General features: G+C 41.8%; 1 protein-coding gene across 3 annotated transcripts in view; it reads left to right on the forward strand.

Annotated features, from left to right (window-relative positions):
- Positions 1-1,547: 1,547 nt before the first annotated feature.
- The window catches only part of LOC147466070 (importin beta-like SAD2), a 53,168-nt gene continuing 34,462 nt past the window's right edge, over positions 1,548-20,253 (forward strand). The window contains exons 1-15 of one of the 3 annotated variants that reach the window (XM_086523651.1): positions 1,548-1,821; positions 2,498-2,624; positions 2,714-2,795; positions 9,099-9,257; positions 10,469-10,631; positions 10,867-11,051; positions 11,156-11,329; positions 11,488-11,633; positions 11,737-11,860; positions 11,977-12,157; positions 12,281-12,440; positions 12,600-12,641; positions 12,731-12,849; positions 13,743-13,941; positions 14,026-14,157. In XM_086523651.1, coding sequence (XP_086379777.1) covers positions 1,732-1,821; positions 2,498-2,624; positions 2,714-2,795; positions 9,099-9,257; positions 10,469-10,631; positions 10,867-11,051; positions 11,156-11,329; positions 11,488-11,633; positions 11,737-11,860; positions 11,977-12,157; positions 12,281-12,440; positions 12,600-12,641; positions 12,731-12,849; positions 13,743-13,941; positions 14,026-14,157 — 2,083 coding nt within the window. In that variant the 5' untranslated portion in view covers positions 1,548-1,731. Of the gene's footprint in view, positions 1,822-2,491; positions 2,625-2,713; positions 2,796-9,098; positions 9,258-10,468; positions 10,632-10,866; positions 11,052-11,155; positions 11,330-11,487; positions 11,634-11,736; positions 11,861-11,976; positions 12,158-12,280; positions 12,441-12,599; positions 12,642-12,730; positions 12,850-13,742; positions 13,942-14,025; positions 14,158-20,253 lie in introns of all 3 variants that reach the window. The other 2 variants (XM_086523649.1, XM_086523655.1) reach the window with 2 other exon arrangements.

Here is a 20,253-nt window from a genome sequence, read left to right on the forward strand (position 1 = left end):
AATTTCACTCCAATTTGAGTTGGTGACTCTAGCCTCCTGCAGTGCTGCCCCGAGCCTCGATCTGAGCTCTGATACCAGTTGAAGGAGTACGAGCGGAAGTGCGACGCGAGAGAGAGTGCGAGAAGAAGAGCACGACGATATGGTGAACTCGCTCTACTGTAAATGTGTAGAGCATAGTGAGTTCTTATTAGGTTTTTACAAAAGAATATGTGTACATACCTGGTGGCCCGCCCACTTACCTGGGCGACCACATTGGGCTTTATACCCCAACAACAAGACCCAATCATTCAATTTTTTCCTTGATAGAATGACAATTTTAGTGACAGAAAATCATTTAAGTAGACCAAAAGTTAAATTTTGTGAGATGTAGTATCGATAGGCTAGTTTTGCATAAGATTCTAGATGCCTACTACTTGCTCACCTTGCTAATATCACACATTTCATCGGGAACTTGAGCAAAACCCTCATTACCGTACCCCCAAGATCCACAACTTATATAGTCTTTCTTTTATAGAAATGACATGGTGGCAAAGACATAAAACTGTTTAAGTTGGGAAAAGCATCACGACAACATGGTAAACGTGTTTGTCATTGCCATCATGGATTGATTGTGTGATCGGTTTATAACTATGCATTAAACGTGAAATTATTGTTTCACAATGAAAGGGTCTCATGGACATAGATTAGAATAAAGCTATGATTTGGAACAAACATTGTGGATCATTTTGGTAGCTTAGAATGATCAAATAGTGGACACGGGTGAGGGTGGTCACCAACCACATACCACACTAGAAAATATGTTTACATTTGGACCTTAATGAAGTAGCACAAGCAAAGAGGAGAAGGTCATATTGTTATTTTGTAGGTATTTGCACATCTTTTGACGTGGTACCTCTACTATACCAACCTTAGACATCTTATCTCTCTCCTATGGGAGGATAGTTGTAGAATCCTTGAGAACCATTACTATTAAGGAGAGTTTCCCACTTCACCTCACTATTTCAAGCTCTACATTGATGATGTTGAGGACTTGATGGGGAAGGAAGGTACTTCATAGCAAGTATGTTGGGTCTCTATGCTTTTGTATGCCAATTGTAATATTTCTTGATCTCCCCCCCCCCCCGCGGCCCTCTCTCTCTCTCTCTCTCTCTCTCTCTCTAGGTCTTCAGTTCAAGCCTTGTCGGATAACCTATGCGGCCTCTTAGGATTCTATCTATCATGTCATTGAGGAGTATTCGCACAACGTTTTTTTTTCTTTCTCTCTCTCTCTCTCACACACACACAGAGTAGTGAGCTCAAGACTAGTCACATAGTTCTTTGAGGTCTCTTGATGCATCTTTTCTTCTCACTTTCTCTCTTGTCCGTACACGATGCTAGAAACTTCTCTCTTTCTCTTTCTCTCTCTTTCGTCCGTACACAATGCTAAGAACTTCCCTTCTACTTCTTCCTCTATTCCTCTTGAATAAGCAGGTCTTGAGTTCGACGGTTGTCGGAGAGATCCTAAGATATTAGAAACTTCTCCCCTCACTCTCTCTCTCTCTCTCTCTCTCTCTAGGGTTTAGTGAACTTGGGTTTACCATGGTTAGGTCTCAAGAGATCGAACCATGGTTAGGTCTCAAGAGTGCGCTTTTGTGTCTGAATTGCAGTCAACTATAAATTTTGGTTGCTTTTTGAACAGGCGCATTGTAGTAGACCATACAGCTGTGTGAATTCACAGGCATTAATCCTGCTATGGATCTTTCCATGCTCGCCTCTGTTCTTCAGCTGGCCCTCAGCCCCAAGACTGAAGAGAGAAATCACGCTGAAAATCAACTCAAACAGGTACATGAAGCTCATCAATGGTAGTATCTAGTTTCGTTTTTTCCTCCAAAGTATAATGAGTTTCGAGTTCGTGATTTTTTCCGTCCCATTTCTTGTTCCATCCTGTGATGCATTTTTCTGTTCATTTGGAATCACCATGTCTATCAGCTTTAAGCTCCCGGATTTATTCCATTCCGTTTCTTGTTTCATCAAGTGACACATCTGTTCATAAAGTCAGATTGCTTACTTTTGGTTCACTCTAAGTTGCTAGCCCACTACCGGATTTATTTACATTCTAATTTTTGTTCCATCAAGTAATGCATCTGGTCATCGATTAAGTTTGCTTGCTGCTAGCTCATTATAATCTACTAGCTCATGCTGACAGCTTCGTCCCACTTATTCATTGCATTTCTAATCTATTTCAAAAGCCGATCATGGAAATCACAGATCCTACTTACTTCAAAACCTCGAAAGTTGGTCACGGGAAGCTTTAGCTCTAGCTTACTTGTTTGGTGCTATTGTACTTCTAAGCTTTTAAGCGCTGATAGAGTGTTATCAATCAGTTCCAGAGCATGTGGATTTGTATTTGGCCCTGTATAACCAGTGGTGATCACTGGACTGAAAGACCTACATTTTTTTTTCGTCGAAAGTATACTTGTATTCCATGCTTAAATAATTCGGGTTCTTTCAGTTTCAGCATGCACCGGGTTATGTGGTTGGTTTACTGCAAATCGTAGTGACAACCAATATAGACATTTCGGTACGCCAAGTGGCAAGCATACAATTCAAAAATTTTGTCGGAAGGCATTGGTCTACTGAAACGCGTAAAATTGCTTCAACCTTTTGTGTTATGCTGCTCTGTACCAAGCTCTGAAAACTGGTTTGAATAAAACGTCAATTGTTTTGACTGTAGTTATCCAAGTTCCTGAAAATGACATGAACATGGTTCGTCAAAATCTGCTGGAGGCACTTGTACATGCCCCTCCAATTATCAGGTACTCGAGGTTTGATCATGAAAGTTCACTAAGAAAACAGACTGTTTACGTGCGTGTAGTCGTGTAGGTTGAGTTAGTGATAATGTATAAATGTTGTTTTTAGATTGAGTGGACATGTCAACTTGCATTACAACTTCGGGAATGATTTTTTCTTGGCTTTCTGCCAATTCGTTTTAGTACAAGGGAGCCTTTGTTAGGATTCTATTTTCACATTAACTTTAGATTAAAGTCAAGAGGCACATTAATGGTGTTTTCTGTATGTGGATAGATTTAGCAGAAAATCCTATCTGATGATGAAGAGAGACTCTGTCTACATTTAGGAATTGAAAACCTTCTTATAGGCTCGAATACTTGACAAAAGCTCAGTTGATGTTGAGAAGAGACTTGCTACAACAATAATTGATAACACAAAGGGTGGCTTGCCAAGCAAACTTTTTTCGGTGGACTTTAGAGTCCAAAGAGATACCGTCTTTGGAGAAAGACCATTTTTTCCCCCCCCAAAGTTTCATGTTATTGTGTTTTTTAGAGTTTTCTCACCTCGTTTATTGAGCTGTGATTGTTTCCGCATCTCTTGGCAGTGAGTGAGGGTTGTTTTGTGGCTGTGGAGAGTTGTGGGAATCAGAAACATTGAAACGAAAATGAGAACAAAAACAGAAACGGCAAAGTTTGAGAGGGTTGAAATGGGAAACACCACATCAGCAAGAATGTGCTATTACCAATGTTTTAGGGAAACTTAAAACTCTTTGATCTAGAAAAAACGTACAAGTATGGACCATGTACGAACTAAGAACAAAATTTCGATAAGGTTCAAGACACAATTTCCTAGTGACCAAGGTTGGATTCATTTTTTTATAATAAAAGTACATTCATAACAAGAACTGAGACTCAAGAGTTGTTGGAGAACGATGAACTGGGGACCATGTGAGATTGCAACCTTCAAGACTCTTAAAGAAAAGTTGACAACGGGTCCAATGTTGGTGTTACGAGACTTGCAAAAACCATTCGAAGTTTATTGTGATGCATGTGGTCGCAGTTTGGAAGGGGTCTTAATGCAGGAGGCCCACGTTATAGCTTATGAGAGTAGAAATTTTTCATGCCCAAAACGGGTTGCAAAGATTTATGCAAAAGAGCTTTTGCAGTTATCCATGCTCTTAATCAGTGGCGCCATTTTCTACTCGGAGCCTACTCTAAAGTATTCACCGACCGCCAGTGTTTGCGATACTTCTTGTCTTAGAAACAACTTGTAGACAAATCGATGCAGTGGGCAAACATTTTGTTACAATTTCACTTAGAGATTGTCCATGTTCATGTAGAAACTCAGAAGCTATGGCTATGGTGGGTGAAGGCAAGGTAGAGCCATGGAGAGAGAGAGAGAGAGCGAGAAGATGAAGAAGAGAGCTCTATTAGTTTTGCACAGGCTTTTAAATAAGATTTTACAACCTTGACTTTTGGCTTTCTTTTAGCTAGTGGGATATATCCCTGGTATCATGGATGAGGTTTTACTTTCTCCTACATCATGGGTTACATCATGGTATCACATGGGTGCCTATAGTTCACTTATGGGCTTTGTCCTCATGGTTGTCTACATGGCTAAGGGGTGTTCTCATAGGTTGAGGTTCAACCCCAACAACCCTCCCCTTGAACCTGAACCTATGCTTGCTCTTTACTACAATGGGTTCTATTTTGATGATACATCTGCAACGGTTCTCTTGGATACAACGCAATGGTTCTCAATGGAATCATCAGCTACGGTTCTCTTGGATTCAACGTTTGCAGGTTCAACAAAAAGATGGGCATACATTGGGTGTAGGCCTAATTTCGGTGCCTCCCCTTAATTTTGTCCCAACGATGGACCCTTATGTGTGAGTGGCATGGCAATATGGGCTGGTCTTACCTCCAATTGAATTTATTGGGGCAATGTCTAAAGCTTTTACAAATTACTTTTGATAGGTACGGAAGATTTACAATTTTCTTCCCCCGAGTTTGAAACCAATAAGAGCCTCCTCTTCAATGGTTGCAACCGATTTGAAATACACAATGCACAAGGCCAATTTGGTAGCCAGTGGGTCGTTTTGACTCTCAAATGCTCGCCACTTCAAAGCATGCCAACAATGAGCACAGTGCTTGGAGTAGCAAGAGAATCCCAAGGGCACACAACAGCAAAAGTAGTAGTACTTAGTGTGCTATGTGCAAGTACAAAGATAAGTTAGCTCTAGAATGATAGATGTATATACAACACAGGAGAAAAAACACTCCTAGTGAGGATAAAAAGTATCACGACAGTGCTAAGTGTGTTCACACATGAATACCAAATATGGTAATGGCTCTTTTCTTAGCTTCTATGCTCTTGAATAGAATTACTAGGGTTTCCTCGAATGATAGTTCCATGTCCAAGTATCTCCCAGTTTGTGGAAATAGCTCTCAAAATGTTAGTCTTTGACCAGCTTTTATGTTTTTTGCATTATTTAAACATGATAGAGAAAATCAGCGTCTCTGTATCTTGCTTAGGAGATCATCGAATTTGTGCTATCAGTGTCTCTAAAGCGAAGCATGTAAATGGAAGCACCTCTAGCTTATATAGGAGGTTCATGTTTGGTGTTGGAAAAAGCAAGGGCTCTTCAAGTGATGCATTTTTGATCTTGTGTTCCTAGCCACCATGGTTAAGTCCCTTCTTTTGTATATAAAAAGTATACTTTAGAGGTGCAAGTCTTAGCTATAAAGGACTCAAAACAACTCACGTCTTTGTAATGTGTAGTGAAGTGATTGATGGTGAATGCTCAAGATAAGTGCTCAATGCGTACTCAAGGTTCCTTTTATTTCATGAGAGGGTTCCTTTTACTTCATGTGAGATGTGCAATAGAATAGAGAGAGAGAGAGAGAGAGAGAGAGAGAGAGAGAGAGAGAGAGAGAGAGAGAGAGAGAGAGAGATACTGTAAGTGAAGATTCTGTGAGTGAAGGAGAGTGAGAAAGGAGATTGACACCAGATGGAGTCTCAAACCCCCCTCGAAGGGCCCCCCTCTCTATCGCTAGAGAGGTATTTGCTTTAGATTGTAGAAATGTTGATACAACGGTCCTAGATGTTGAGATGTTGATGGGATCTAGTGGTAGATGCTTGGATTTGCGAGGCTAAGGGCTCGAAACTGAAAACGCAAGGGTAATCTGACTTAGGATCTGCAACTTTGACGAGGCTATGGGCCTGCTGTCTTGGGCTGAGAACTGAAAATGTTGGTATTGATTGATGGCTGGATCTGCGATATGATACGGCAAGTTTTTATGGCTGAAAACTGAAAACGTTGGTGCTGATGGCGTGCTATACGTTGGTCTAGTGCAAAAAAACGCTAGAGATGCTGAGGTACTGCGGGTACTTGGTGATGGTACTGAGGGTACTGACTTATGCTTGTGAAGTGACCCTACATATGGAATGAAGTTGGGTCGGGCAATGCCAATAAAAACCCGCGATTTCTTAAAATCTCACCCAGTAATGAGTTAATAAACTCACTTATAAGAGGTGCTGCACATGCAGATAAATACTTAGGCTGGGTATTGATGCAATTGTATGGGAACTGTTGCTAAATTGGCTTTATCTGACATAAAAATAATTCTAAATGAATTATTGGCTTTATAAGTGAGAGGGGTTTCTCGCTTGGAACACCAAGAAAAATAATTCTAAATGAATTATTGGAATTTTAAGTGAGAGGGTTTTTTCTCACTGGAGACATCCGAGTACAGAGTATTCCTAGTGCGTCATTCGAAGTAATGACGGGAGCATTGTGAACGGGAATATCTGTAAGGCCACCAAGAATGGGTACTTCTGATGCGTCACATCGGATGGGTGATAGGGAGCATCGGGAAGAAGTATCCGACCATCCGGGAACGGACATCTCTGATGGTCATAGGATGGGTGACAGAGCATTGTGAAGGAGATTGTACAGTAAGTTCGGTAGGAAAGGACTAGGTGATGGGTATTCCTGATGCGTCACAAGGTGGGTGACAGGTGCATCGGAAAGGGAATATCCATAGTCGAGAGGAAATTCCGAATTGTGTTAGAATTGTGCACAAGGAAAAGCAAGCACTTGAATGAAGATGGGTTCAGAGGAAACTTTGAGGAAAAACATATGCTTTTTGAGAAAGGGGGATTGCTTTTCGGTCGGGAAAGCATATGCTTTTCCGCGAGGAAGTTGAGGAAGTCTATGTTTGCATTCAACTGTGCATGTGATTGCATCCAAGGACGCCTGGGAAGTGCTATGAAAGCATCGTTTTTAACTTATATAAGGTTTTATTGAGTTTTTGGCAGATTCAGACTATTTTAAAATACGCCGGCCGCCCACTTAATAAGTGGGCAGCCATCTGATAAATAAGGCAACAGATCAGCCAACGTTTTCTCTCTCTCTCTCTCTTTTTTTGGCAGAACAGCGGAGGGAAAAAAAAAAAAAAACTTTTGCGATCTCTACGCGAGCAGCCTGCACTCAACTATTCGTGCCTGTGGCCAAGAGCTATAAAAGCATCACATGCCCTCACTCAGAGGGAAGACCAATCTTTGCAAGGAGGAGGTGCTGTTGCAGATTTCACCTGCAAAGAAGACGTTGCCGGTGATGCCCATGGCTGCCCCAAGTGTACCCGATGTCGCCAAGACCCAGTGCGCGAGTTCCCTCGCAAAGAAGTGCCTACGGAGCGTGTTTCCATCGCGACAAGCTGCTGTTTTTCTCTGTTTTCAGCCCATAAACGTGGTAGACGGGGCTGATTTACGAGAAGGAACCCGAGAACACACCTCTTCTGTGTGTAGGATTGGAAGAGAGGATTTTCTAGGTAGAGACCTCTTCCGGGGAATTTCTTTTCAAGAAACGAGTTGCGTTTCGAGCGTCGAGACTTTGAAGGTAACGTTTTTCCTGTTATGATCTCTGAATATTTGATTGCAGGTGTACTTCCTCTTCATGAGGGAGTAGGAGTAGAGGAAGGCATGAGTCTCTGCAGGAGAATAGCGCTCTGAGGAACTAGAGCTAGATCAGCCCAAGGGTTTCGTACCCGAGTTTGGGAAGTAGATCCTCGGATCGGAGAGAGGTAGTCTCTCAAGTTTGTGATCCGGAAGTTGGAATTCCCAAGTAAGGACTTCGTGTCTGGGAAAGCAGAGTTGTTCTACGGGAAGAGGGCTCTGGAAACAGAGTTGGAAAAGAGATTTGTAGGGTCATGCCCTGAGTCTGGAAGGTGAGATCCAGAGGCGAGAACCTTGGTTCTCAAGGATTTGGAATAAGGAACGGAAGTTCCTTGGATAGGGTTTTGCCCTAGGAATTGGAAGCCGAGGCTTCCGGGAACCATCAAGTCTTATTCTAGAACGAACGTGGTAATACGTTTGGTTCAAGTGCTTGTATAGACTTCTCCTCAGAATAAAGATACTATTACGGGGGGGGGGACCAGCCCATCTTCTGGTCCCAGTACTGTGTCGATCTTCTCACTCTCTATCTCTCTCTCTATCTATTTCTGTCTATATCCTCTGGCTTCAATATTAAGTGATAAATTTTATTTATCCGAGTATATTTTGTATTGCTATGCGCTCCCGTTTGTGACAGGAACACTCCCCAGTGCCTACACCTAGTAGACACTGGCTGTGCTCATGTGCAATCAGAGGGTATGATAACTAATCTAAAGTGTCTTGACATGCACTCCTGCGTATAGGCTCACAAGGGTGCCAGAATTCTTCCTAGGCTGTCCTAAACCCTAGAGATAGGAGTTAGCTTGTCCACATACACATAGGGTTAGAGTGCACGTGACATTTTTACTCTTTCAACCTTTGGCCAAGTATATGTAATTCTGGCCTTTGGGGAAGCAAAGCCTCACGTAGTCTAGAGGAAACTAGTGACAAAAGCGTTTGCCCTAGGAGCCTGGGTGCATAGTCTCGGTCGTTCTTCTTGTGCACTTTTTTGGTGTATGAGGGGAACGGCCGGGAGTGCCCAACCCGACTCCTAAAACAAAACAAAACAATATGACACAATGTCCTCAACCAATCATCATTTCATGCATAGGAGATCACTGGACTTCCGTTATGCTTGAGTTGACATTGTTATAAAGGATTGTCTCTGTAACTTTGGAAACTAGTTCAATCAATAGAACAAGCATTTGTGAACTGCTAGAAGAATTTTCACAATTCATGTATATACTTGCAACAAGGGGGAAGTCTTTGTCTAAGGTTATTAGGAGGATGGTCCACTTGGTTTTTTTTATATATCTATTCATGCTTATTGGTGATAGTAAGAACCTTGTTGAATGTGGATGATGATCTCAGAATTTTGTTTTTGTTTTTGAATGCAGGGTTCAAGTTGGTGATGGACTTAAGACAGTCATTAACCATGACTATCCCGAAAAGTGGCCTTATTTACTTTCAAATATTGACACAAATTTGAAGTCTCAAGATCACGGACGCGTCTATGGTGCTTTATATGCACTGAGAATTCTCACAAGAAAATATGAGTATGTCACATCCCTGTTGTTTCTTTTCTTGCTCATATTAGACCCTACAACAGGTGCCTATTTTCTTTTGCAGTTTCTTTTTGTTCAAGCCACTGGGATTTTGGTATTGTGATTTGTACAGTGGGGAGTAGGAGTTTTCTTTTAAACTTAGATGGATACCGTCACTTATTTGTTTTGATAGTAATTGAGCACAAAGACATCAATAAGGATTCGGTAAAACAAGCTCTTAGTTTGTTGGTCTGGTGCATCTTACCCATATTCTCTCTATAATCCTCTAGCTTAATCTTTGGCAAGGGCTTAAAAGAGCTGGGGATGGGGGGGTGGGAAAGGGAGTGGTGGGCACTTGTGACTTGGGTGCCCTGCACCTTTTACAAGATGACCTTATTTTGCGATTTTTCAAATAGAACTCTGGCGCAAAAAGTAGGGAAAAAGTCTTTTGGCTTCTAGTGTGGAGAAAATCTCGAGAGTCAAAAAAAACAGCCCGTGTGATCTCATGAGGTGTGAGAGAGCAGAGGAGTTCCACCTGCAGCCTCCAGCAAAGGCAAATCTCAGCGTACATGAGCCCTATACACCAAAATAACGGAAAGAATCAGCACTGGATAGAATCAAATCATTCAAGAGGACACCAGTCTAGAGAGAGAGAATCAGGTTTCTTAAGATACAGAAAGCATGCCCATAAGAGAGAGAAAATAATGTTCGCACTTTGTGAGTAGACCACTCCTATGAACAAAAATTTAAGGGAGCAGCATCCTGGCATGCCATGAGAGCACCCTTGCAGCTATGAGAGACCTAGAATTCTCTTGTGGGTGGTTATTCTGACTTTTAGTCTGCATATGTTAGAGGTTGTCCATAACAGCAATGGAGGAGCGGATGGCTGAGGTACAGGGTATGCAGTGCAGAGAGGAAGGGAGTAGCAATGTGCAGCATCCCACTCGTTTGTGTTTTCCAGGATGTTTAATCCATAATTCCTTAACATTGTAAGAGGCAAACACAGTCGAGCTTGTTGAAACAAAGTTCATTCGGTCTTCGCCAGATTTCCACTGAATTTTTACTATTGTGGTGAAATGGATATTTTGCTACCTTAATTTCCAAAGCGCAGCTAATGTTTACTGATTTACTGTGAAAAGGTAATTTGTGGAGTATCTTATCCGGCTTCTTTTTTCTACACAGTTGTTACAATTCTTATTTGGTTTTCCTCTTCATATTTACAGGTTCAAAGATGATGAAGACAGGAAGCCAGTGTACCATATTATTGAAATGACTTTTCCAACCTTGCTGACTATTCTGAATTATCTTCTCTCAATGCCAAACCCTCCGATAGAAGTTGCAGATCTAATTAAACTTACATGCAAAGTCTTCTGGTCTTCAGTATATGTATGTGCACCTTCTTGATGCTTTATCTGGAGCACTGGATGAAACACAATGCCATTTAGATCCTGATTGAGCACATTGGCTAAATAAATATATCATTTTTGTACTGCAAATGGATGGCTTTTGTTGGGCCGCTTCCATGATTTGTATTTTAAGAAGATATTTTACTGTGAAATCATTGTAATATTTGTGTAAACGGAAGAATTTCTCTGAGACTTTTTTTATTTTGCATTAAAAGCTGGAAATTCCGAAGCAGCTACATGACCCAAATGTTTTTGCTGCGTGGATGTCTTGCTTTCATCGCATCCTTGAGATGCCAGTACCTCTTTTAGGCCAACCTGCTGATTCAGATCAACGTAAATCGTGGGGATGGTGGAAAGTGAAAAAGTGGACTATTCAAATAATGAACCGCCTATACAATAGGTCTGTCAACTTGTCATGAAAAACGTGTACAGACTACTCAATTGATTGAAGGTTTGCCTGAAGATTGCTAGCTTATCCCTTTTCAAAGGTTCATTGGCTTCCAGGTTTGGAGATCCAAAGATGTCAAAACCAGAAAACAAAGCTTTTGCTGTGATGTTTCAAAAGCAGTTCTCTCCACAATTTCTTGAGTCTCATTTAAGATTGTTGAGCGTTATACAACAAGGTGGATACTTGCCAGACCGGATTATAAACCTTCTGTTACAGTATGTGAGCACCAGGTAAGGTTTAACAAAGTGGTAATACTTGCACATTCCGATTGACGTTCAATTGATGATATTATGACAGCTTGATTGAGCTTTGCAACAGAGCGTGTTGTTTCTTTGTGGTAAGATTCTGAACTGCATAATTATGAGAGCTTTCTTTTGGTGAATCTCAGCATTTCGAAATCGGCAACATACCAGCTACTGAAGCCGCATCTTGATGTTCTATTGTTTGAGATTATCTTTCCTCTCATGTGTTTCAATGATGCTGACCATAAATTGTGGCATGAAGACCCTCACGAATATGTGAGGAAAGGCTATGGTGAGATGTTGGATTCTAGTTGGTAGCTCTATATGGTGCTATTACCATTTTTAGCTAGGGAGAGACGCTAATATGAGAGAAGTGTTTTATTCATGAACATTAGATATCATTGAAGACATGTATAGCTCTCGAACAGCAGCAATAAATTTCATCTCTGAGCTTCTTAGGAAGAGGGGAAAAGATAACTTGCAGAAGTTTTTGGCCTTCATAGTTGGTGTATTTCAACGGTGAGTGCTCATGGTCAAATCTTTCCTGTTTCCTATTAAGACTTGCATAAGGTCAATGGGCCTTTTGATCTTGTTATTTTCTTTTACTAAGTGCTTTTTTATATCTTATCATGCAGGTATGAGGCTGCACCTAGTGCTCAGAAACCGTACAGACAGAAGGATGGTGCTCTCTTGGCAGTTGGTGCACTTAGTGATAAACTCAAGGAGACTGAACCTTACAAATCACAGTTGGAACAAATGCTTGTTCATCATGTCTTTCCTGAGTTCAGTAGTCCAGTTGGCCATCTCAGGGCAAAGGTGTGTGCTCAACACTCATAGTTAAGTTTATGTAGTAGAAGAAGTATTGCCCTTATCTTAGGTTCCATTCAAATTTATGTTATCGGTACGGGCGTTCTTTTTTATTGTCTTGCATGGATGCAGGCAGCATGGGTATCGGGCCAATATGCTGGTACCTCGTTTGTGAACAAGCAGAATTTTAGTGTAGCTCTTCGCAGCATTGTAGCTGCACTAAGAGATCCAGAGCTGCCTGTCCGTGTGGACTCTGTTGTTGCACTCCGATCTTTTGTAGAGTCTTGCAAAGGTATAGCTGGTGTCTTTTGTAGCTCTTCATAGTTGTTGGCATGTGAACAAGTTCAACTGCATGTGGTTGTGTTACAACGCATATGTGTGATTTATTTTTGGGGATGTTTGTTTCATTTGTTGGTTTCCTCTAATCAGGCTCTCATATTTTGATTGGCAGATTTGGATGAAATTCGTCCTATTTTGCCTCAACTACTTGATGGTATGAATCCAGACTTTTCTCATTGTAATTTTATTTAGAGTCAGACACAGCAAGGGAATCAGGTTTTCAACACTTTCTCGCTATGGCAGAATTTTTCAAGCTTATGAATGAAGTAGAGAATGAAGATTTGGTGTTTACTTTGGAAACAATCGTTGATAAGTTTGGGGAGGAGATGGCACCTTATGCACTCGGTCTTTGTCAAAATTTGGTACGTTCATCCATGTTTATAAAGTTAAATCACACAGATTGTTATTTGCGACAAGCACTCCCACTAATCATAGTCACAACGGAACATGAATGACAAGCTCGAATAACTGAAATGGGAGGGCTAGATCATTGCATAAATGTGTTAATATATTTTGTTCATATTTTTTCTGAGTGATTCGGAAGGAGGCATAATAAAGAACGAAATCTCTTTAATGGACATGACAATTCATGTGTATGTCATTTTGAAATGGGGTGAAGAACGGCTTCTGAGTTTTGTGACCTTCTGTTTTTACACACCTACTAGGGTTGTTCTTTATAGTTACTATTTTGTGATCACTGTACCAGTCCGCTGCTAAGGGTTTAGGGCATGTAAAGCTTCAGGCACTTACAGCACCTGACGAAATGTTCTTGTTTCCTATGCTGCTTTAGTAACAAGTTTCTTTTGCAATTGAAAACCATTTGGCCTTGAATCTTTCACAAACTATGCTCGCCCTCGGAGAAGAGAATAGTGCTCGTGATTTTGGTTTGCTGCTATTCAAGTGGTTTGATGCGTCATACATAAGCTTCTTATGGCAGCAGAAAGTGTTTATTGCAGAGAAGCTGAAAAGAAGCTAGTACCTTCTCAATTGCTTACTGCTATGGGGTGTCCATTTAACAACATATATTTCATGTACTCACTTTTGTGACCGTTAAATGCAGCAGAAATAAAAAAGTCTATCCAGCCGGACTCACGTTTATTCAGCTGGCTCGTTTTAGAGGCTGCAAGAGAAAATTCAAAACCGCAATTTAGTTATAAAGTTTTCTGTAGACTTCATGAACAAAATGACACTTGATAACTGTGATAGGAGACATGGTATTGGATAATCCTTAATGATTAGCTCTTTTCAACTGTAGGCGGCAGCTTTTTGGAAATGTATTCGTTCTTCAGAAGGAGATGAGGAAGAGGACGATTCGGCTGCTTTGGCTGCTGTTGCATGCCTACGTGCTATTAGCACTATTTTAGAGTCAGTAAGCAAACTACCAAATTTGTTTCCGCAGCTGGAACCTATATTGCTTCCCATCTTGCAGCGCATGCTGTCTACTGATGGGCAAGGTAGGCTGATTTATCTCCTTCAAAGTTACTAGTTATTTTTGTCATTGGTAGTACCATAAAGATTGGGATCCTGTCATTTCTTAGATATTTTTGAGGAGCTTTTGGAGATTGTATCCTATTTGACATATATTTCTCCGACTATTTCACTGGATTTGTGGAGTCTGTGGCCTCCCATGGTTTCTGCATTAGAGGAATGGGCTATTGACTTTTTTGAAAGTAAGTCCACTTAATTTTGGAGTTATGCGAGTATGATTTTTTTTTTTCACTTGTTTGTTAAAATCAATAACTTGTGCCTCATTGATGTTGAGTGTGCGGATTAACAAGGAAAGACCTTGGACGGTCATTGTATGCCTGCAAGCGTTACTTGATGCCAGTGCAGAGGTTACTCTAGGGATGCGAACTCCACCTCAGAAAAACCTGATAATTAATGAGGTGGTTTTGGCAACTGCATGGCTCAATGTTTTGTGCTGGTTGATTCTATCATCAGCCAGTTCAGTTGGCAGGGCTGCCATGTGGCAACAGGCGGCACAGCCGAGCGGATTGCATTGAAGGAGAGAGCAGAACGTGGCCCCACAGAGGAAACATAGATTTAGAGATGAGTTGAAAAAACAGGAGTGGGGCTGTGCTTTTTGGCGGCACTCGCACCCACAGGAGTGTGAAAAGAGGTTTTGAGGGCACCCCAGCTTTTGTGGGTCTTGTGCTTTTCAGAGGCTTCCATTTGAATTTTATAAAAGAAAGGCTCATGCCTCAAATCTCTGTGTTCCAATTCTTTGTTGTTAACAGAGCTGTGCACTCATGCCCGGGTGAAACCTTTGATCTGACTGCGTGTTTTTCTTTAATCAATATAGAAACACTGCAAGGCCCATTGCTTTTGGTTACAAGCGCATCTTTTCAGAGGTGCTTGAGCAGCCGGAATCTTGAATTGAAGGGCACTTTTTTTCCTGTTTCCCAGTCTTTCCATTTATCAAGTTGCATGTTTGCAGATTAAAGTTTTGGGTTTCAGCTGCTCAATGATATGTATTGGAAGTTGTGGAGATTGATTTGCAACTTTCTTTAGGCAAGGTATGATGGTGCAGACCTTGGGAGTCTATTATCACACAAACAAACAGGGAGCTTGATAAAGATTGGAACACTATTTGGGAAAACTAATAAATATCAAGAGGACTTCTTCCAATCACTCATACCAAGGAAGCCTCCTTGCTTTGAGGACGATCCCAGTTCATCATCACCTTCTTATAGCGCGGAGAGCTCCTCTTCCTCTGACTCCAGCGAGGAGGATGGGAAGCACTGGAAGCGGAGAAAGACTCGGAAGAACAAGAAAAACTAAGAAGAGCAGATCCCATAGGAAATCTCGGAAGCATTGGAAACGTTCTGACACTTCGATGAGGACACCTCGTCCTCTGACAGTTCTGAGTCAGACAAGGCAATGTATGGGAAGAAGAGAAGACACCGGTATTGTTTGAACTAGTATGACCATCTCGAGAAGAAGGGTAAGAAGACCAAGGATTTCAAAGAGGGTGGACAAGCACTCAAAGTTTGATACGTTTTCAGGCTATAAGGTACCCACCGAGCTCTTGCACTCATACAACACTTTTAACATCGTCTTTTCGAGAGGTGGTTTTTTAGAACAATCCAAAGTGCGAAGAGTGTCGTCTTATTTGAAAGGTAATGCCCAGACATGGTGGTCTACCCTACTGTTGCTCAAGCGCCTACAAAGTGGTTAAAATTCAAACAAAATTCAAACGCGTCTTCACTTCCGCCGGGCTCATAGAATACGAAGAGGATGTCATCACAGCTTGGGATCATGTGAGAATGACCAAAGAAGACACCTTCGACGCTTATTGCCAGAGGTTTTGGGATACTTTTCTACTTCTCTTCTTTTAAGAAGATTACCTTCAAGCAACAAGCTGAGCGGTTTTGCTACGGTTTACCCAAAGAGATACAACGATATTGCCTACAACAGAAATCGGACTCCATTCAGAGACTTATGGATCATGCCAAACAGGGTTTTGGTATGCATGCTGGCACACTAACGTATCCTTTGGACAAGCGAGTGTCCACTAAAATGAGGCAAGACTCGTTCAACGGTAACAAGAAGGGTAAGCAGCAATAGAAGAAATCAATCGGCCTAAAATTGTCAGTAGAGCAATGTGCTGAGTACTACAAGAGGACAAGTGTTATGGTTGTGGTGAGCAGGGGCACATTCTTGCGAAGTGCCCTAACAAAGCATCAAAAAGAGCACATCGAGGACAAATCAGAGTATTCCACAACGACGGATGAGCGTACAAAGAAAGGGAAGACAAAGGCAGGATTGGTTTCCGGATTTTGTGGAGACAAGCGTGGGGCAAAGTACGTGATCAAGGAGTCCTTATATTCTTTGATGGAGGAGCCAAGGCCAACTTCATCTCGACTAAATTGGCGGCTCGATTTGGAATCATGCCTCAAGAAATCGGACCACTGATGGAGGCAGTTCTAGCGCACCAGGGTGCAATGTTGCCATTACACCTGCCATAGGCAAACTTCGGTTGCATTGCAAGGGGTATAGATCTATGAGGAGGAGTTGTTAGTGGTGATACGTGCTCTAACTCAATGGCGGCATTTCTCGCTCAGAGAATATTTCATAGTGTTCACACATCATCAGAGCCTGAGATACTTCTTGTCCCAGAAGCAACTCTTCGTTAAGCAAATGAGATGGGCAAACATTTTGTCGCAGTACCATTTCCTAATTGTTCATGTTATGGGAAAGAAGAATTCAATGGCTGACGCTTTGTCTCGAAAGCCATAGATATTGGCCATCTCGATGATACATCACCAAAATCTCGAAGATATGATTGATCAGTACGCTACAAATCCAGATTTTGAAGACATCTTTGATCGGATAGAGAGTGGGGAGACAATAGCCGTGTGAGGATTGATGGTGCTAATCTCAGGATTAAGACTAAAGCTTTATACTTAAGATTAAACTGAGACTCAAGAGACAAGAACACTTGTTGAATTGATTTGATTGAACGAATCCGAGTACAATAGGCTCTTTATATAGGAGACAAAGAGTCACAAATGAAAAGACATGTCTTGTGGTGAAGAGACACAACTTTAGACGTAAACACACATTCTTTGGACGAAGAGTTGCAACCATTGGTTGGAAGGGTGTGGACTAGTCGTCGAAGGAGTGTGGCTTTTGGCGAAGAAGCATGTCTCTAGAGCGAAGAGTCATGACCATCCAAGTGTAGGGGTACTCCTTGGCATGTCAATTCTCATATCTGCAACTAGGACTAGATGTAATAATGTAACATAGTCACAATCATGACAAGCCAATTGCCACAAAATAATGATGTGGCAGTACTACCCAGACACACTGTACGACAAGGCTGATGACGTGGCAGCAATACATAATCTCGCAAACGCGTTGACAGGCTACGTGTAGATTGTACGGATTTCTGTGTTTCACGCTGGCTGTTGACGTGGCAAGGCTGTACAGGATTCCGTAAATTGCGTTGGTGCTTTTTGCAGCTTTTTGGGACTGGTTGCTTTTGGGAATAATTTGCTTTTGAGTTTAATTGCTTTGGAGGCTTTGCTTTTGGCATCCCTTGTAAGAATAAATAATCCTTGAGGGCCTCACTCTTCAGAGCATGTGGACACAGAGTCTGAGAGCAGAGGTCTCGTGGGTAGTTGTACTTTGATCAAGCATTAATATAAAAGAAATACCGAAAGGGGCGCCAATCTTTGGGGCCAATCTCTCTGGGCACGGAACTATGCCAGGCCATATCGACTCAAGTTTTTGAAGTTGTCAAGTATTTGAAGTGAATCTCTCTCTCTCTCTCTCTCTCTCTCTCTCTCTCTCTCTCGTGTGTCGTGCCTGATTCTCTGCTTGGGGTGCCAAAGCTTGTGACAGTGGTATCAGAGCATTAAGCGTGTGCTTTTCTCAAAGCATAGTGGTCCTATCATAGAGCAGACAAGGCACTGGGCACAATTTTGGAAATTGTTATTGAAGAATCTTCGTGTCCCGCCCGGAATTTATTAGCCACTCCCACCCTTACTTCATCGCGCATCGGACGCGCTTGCGTCTTCATCACTCTGTCTTACGGGCATAAGCCATAAAGAATCCCAGATTACTCATGGTCTCTCGTGGAGAATCTGACAGAGATAACCTCTCAGTGGAAAGACAAAGAAAAGTTGAAATCCGGTGCGGAAAGCTCAAGGGACAGACGAGTACAGAAAAGAGAAATCTTTACTCGCAGAAAGAGTAGGAACAAAACTGTTGACCAGAAGATGAACTAGATACTGGAAAGGACACTGAAAGGGATATTGATGTAATGACAATCTGGTTGTTTGTGACAGATAACCGGAAATAGGAGCGAGGAACTCGCATCTGTATGGATTGTGAAGCATGGAGTTGGACATCCACTCTTTGCAACGAGGTGAGCCATCTCCTTGCCTGTTTTGCAGGTGAAATCGAGGATGAGATCGAGAGCGACGAAAGCTCAAGAATGGATCCGTCGATTTAAGATAAGAATGATGAATTTGAATGAATGGACGATGACGCATGTTGAATGATTCTAGTGCATCAAGATTCTTATATGAATGAGATAATTGGATATTGTGGTGAGCGCATCAAGAGATCTTGCGGGATGAGATGGCTACACAAGGATCTAGGTGCATCAAGACTTTTGGACATATGAGATGACTACACGATTGAAACATTGTGTTCAGTATGAACTAAGTGTGTGAATGAAGAATTTTGAAATAGGAATTTTCGAAGATGATTGTGATTTATGTATGAGACTAATGTTCTTTGGAAGAACTTGCTAGGTGTGTGTAGATAACATGTGAAATGGATGATAATGGATGACGAATTGGGAGCAATGACGGCTCCAGAATGAACCCGGTAAGTATCATGAATTTTGAATGAAACTTATGAAAGAACCTGCTATTTGTGAGCAGATAACAGGATTAAGAATAAGATGATGATGATTTGGAGCAGCGACGCTCCCGAATGAACCTGATAACAAATCATGAATATTGAATCACGACTGATTCAATGGAACTGTCATGAGCGCATCAAGAGTTCTTGCGGGATGAGATGGCCACACAGCTAGAACGCTAGAACTGAATGATTGAACCACTGTTCAGTATGAACTTAGTGATGGATTGGGATCCTTGGAAATGATTACTCGCACACGACAGTGCTTGAGGCGAATGATTACTGGCACACGACAGTGCTTGAGGCGAATGACTACTCACACAGGACCGTGCTTGAGTGGAAAATCTCTATAGACATGATCGCAATAAGGATTAGTTAATTCGACATTAGTGAGGTCCGGGATGAATCTAGATGTGATTACTAAATACCTTGCTGGCAGTCATGGTCTGAGATTTGGAATGAATTTTTCTGTGATTGATTCGATCTGTCATGTGATGTGATGTGACGTGATTGTCGTCTTTGTACAATTGTTGGATGTGTGTTGTCTAGTGCGTCGGTACTTAAGAGTAAGTGTCTATTGAACGAGTTTATGGCTTATGTTTGATTTTGTAGGTGTAATCAAGGGCGATTACAGTTCTTTCAAGAGGGGGGTATGTCACAAAATGATGACGTGGCAGTACTACCCGGACACACACACACACACACACACACACACAATATGGTAGGGCTGATGACGTGCCAGCAGTACAGAATCTTGCAAATGCACTGGCAGGCTATGTGGCAGATTGTACGTATTTTCGTGTTTCACTCTGGTTGCTGACGTGGCAGGCTGTACGGAATTTCGTAAATTGCGTTGGTGCTTTTTGCAGCTTTTTGGGACCAATTGCTTTTGGGAATAGTTTGCTTTTGAGTTTAACTGCTTTTGGGGCTCTGCTTTTGGCATCCCTTGTAAGAATAAATAAGCCCTAAGGGCCTTACTCTCCAGAGCATCTGGACGCAGAGTCTGAGAACAGAGGTCCCGCGGGCAGTTGTACTTTGATCAAGCATTAATATGAAAGAAATACCGAAAGGGGTGCTAGTCTTTGGGGCCAATCTCTATGGGCACGGAACTACATCGAGCCGTGTCGACTCAAGTTTTTAAAGTTGTGAAGTATTTTAAGTGAATCTCTCTCTCTCTCTTGTGTGTCGTGCCGAATTCTTTGCTTGGGGTGCCCAAGCCTGTGACACCAGTTATGCTCTAAAGGAAAGTTACTTCATGAGAAAGGCATGTTGTATGTTACAGAGGATTTGAGAAAAAAGGTATTGACAAAGTGCCATAATCCACCATTTGTTGGACATATAGGCATCAAGACCTATACCTTGCACTTTCCTTCAAGGGTGAATCTGGGCTT

Source organism: Adiantum capillus-veneris, chromosome 1, assembly GCF_014529385.1.
Source record: "Adiantum capillus-veneris isolate H3 chromosome 1, ASM1452938v2, whole genome shotgun sequence".
NCBI lineage: Eukaryota > Viridiplantae > Streptophyta > Polypodiopsida > Polypodiales > Pteridaceae > Adiantum > Adiantum capillus-veneris.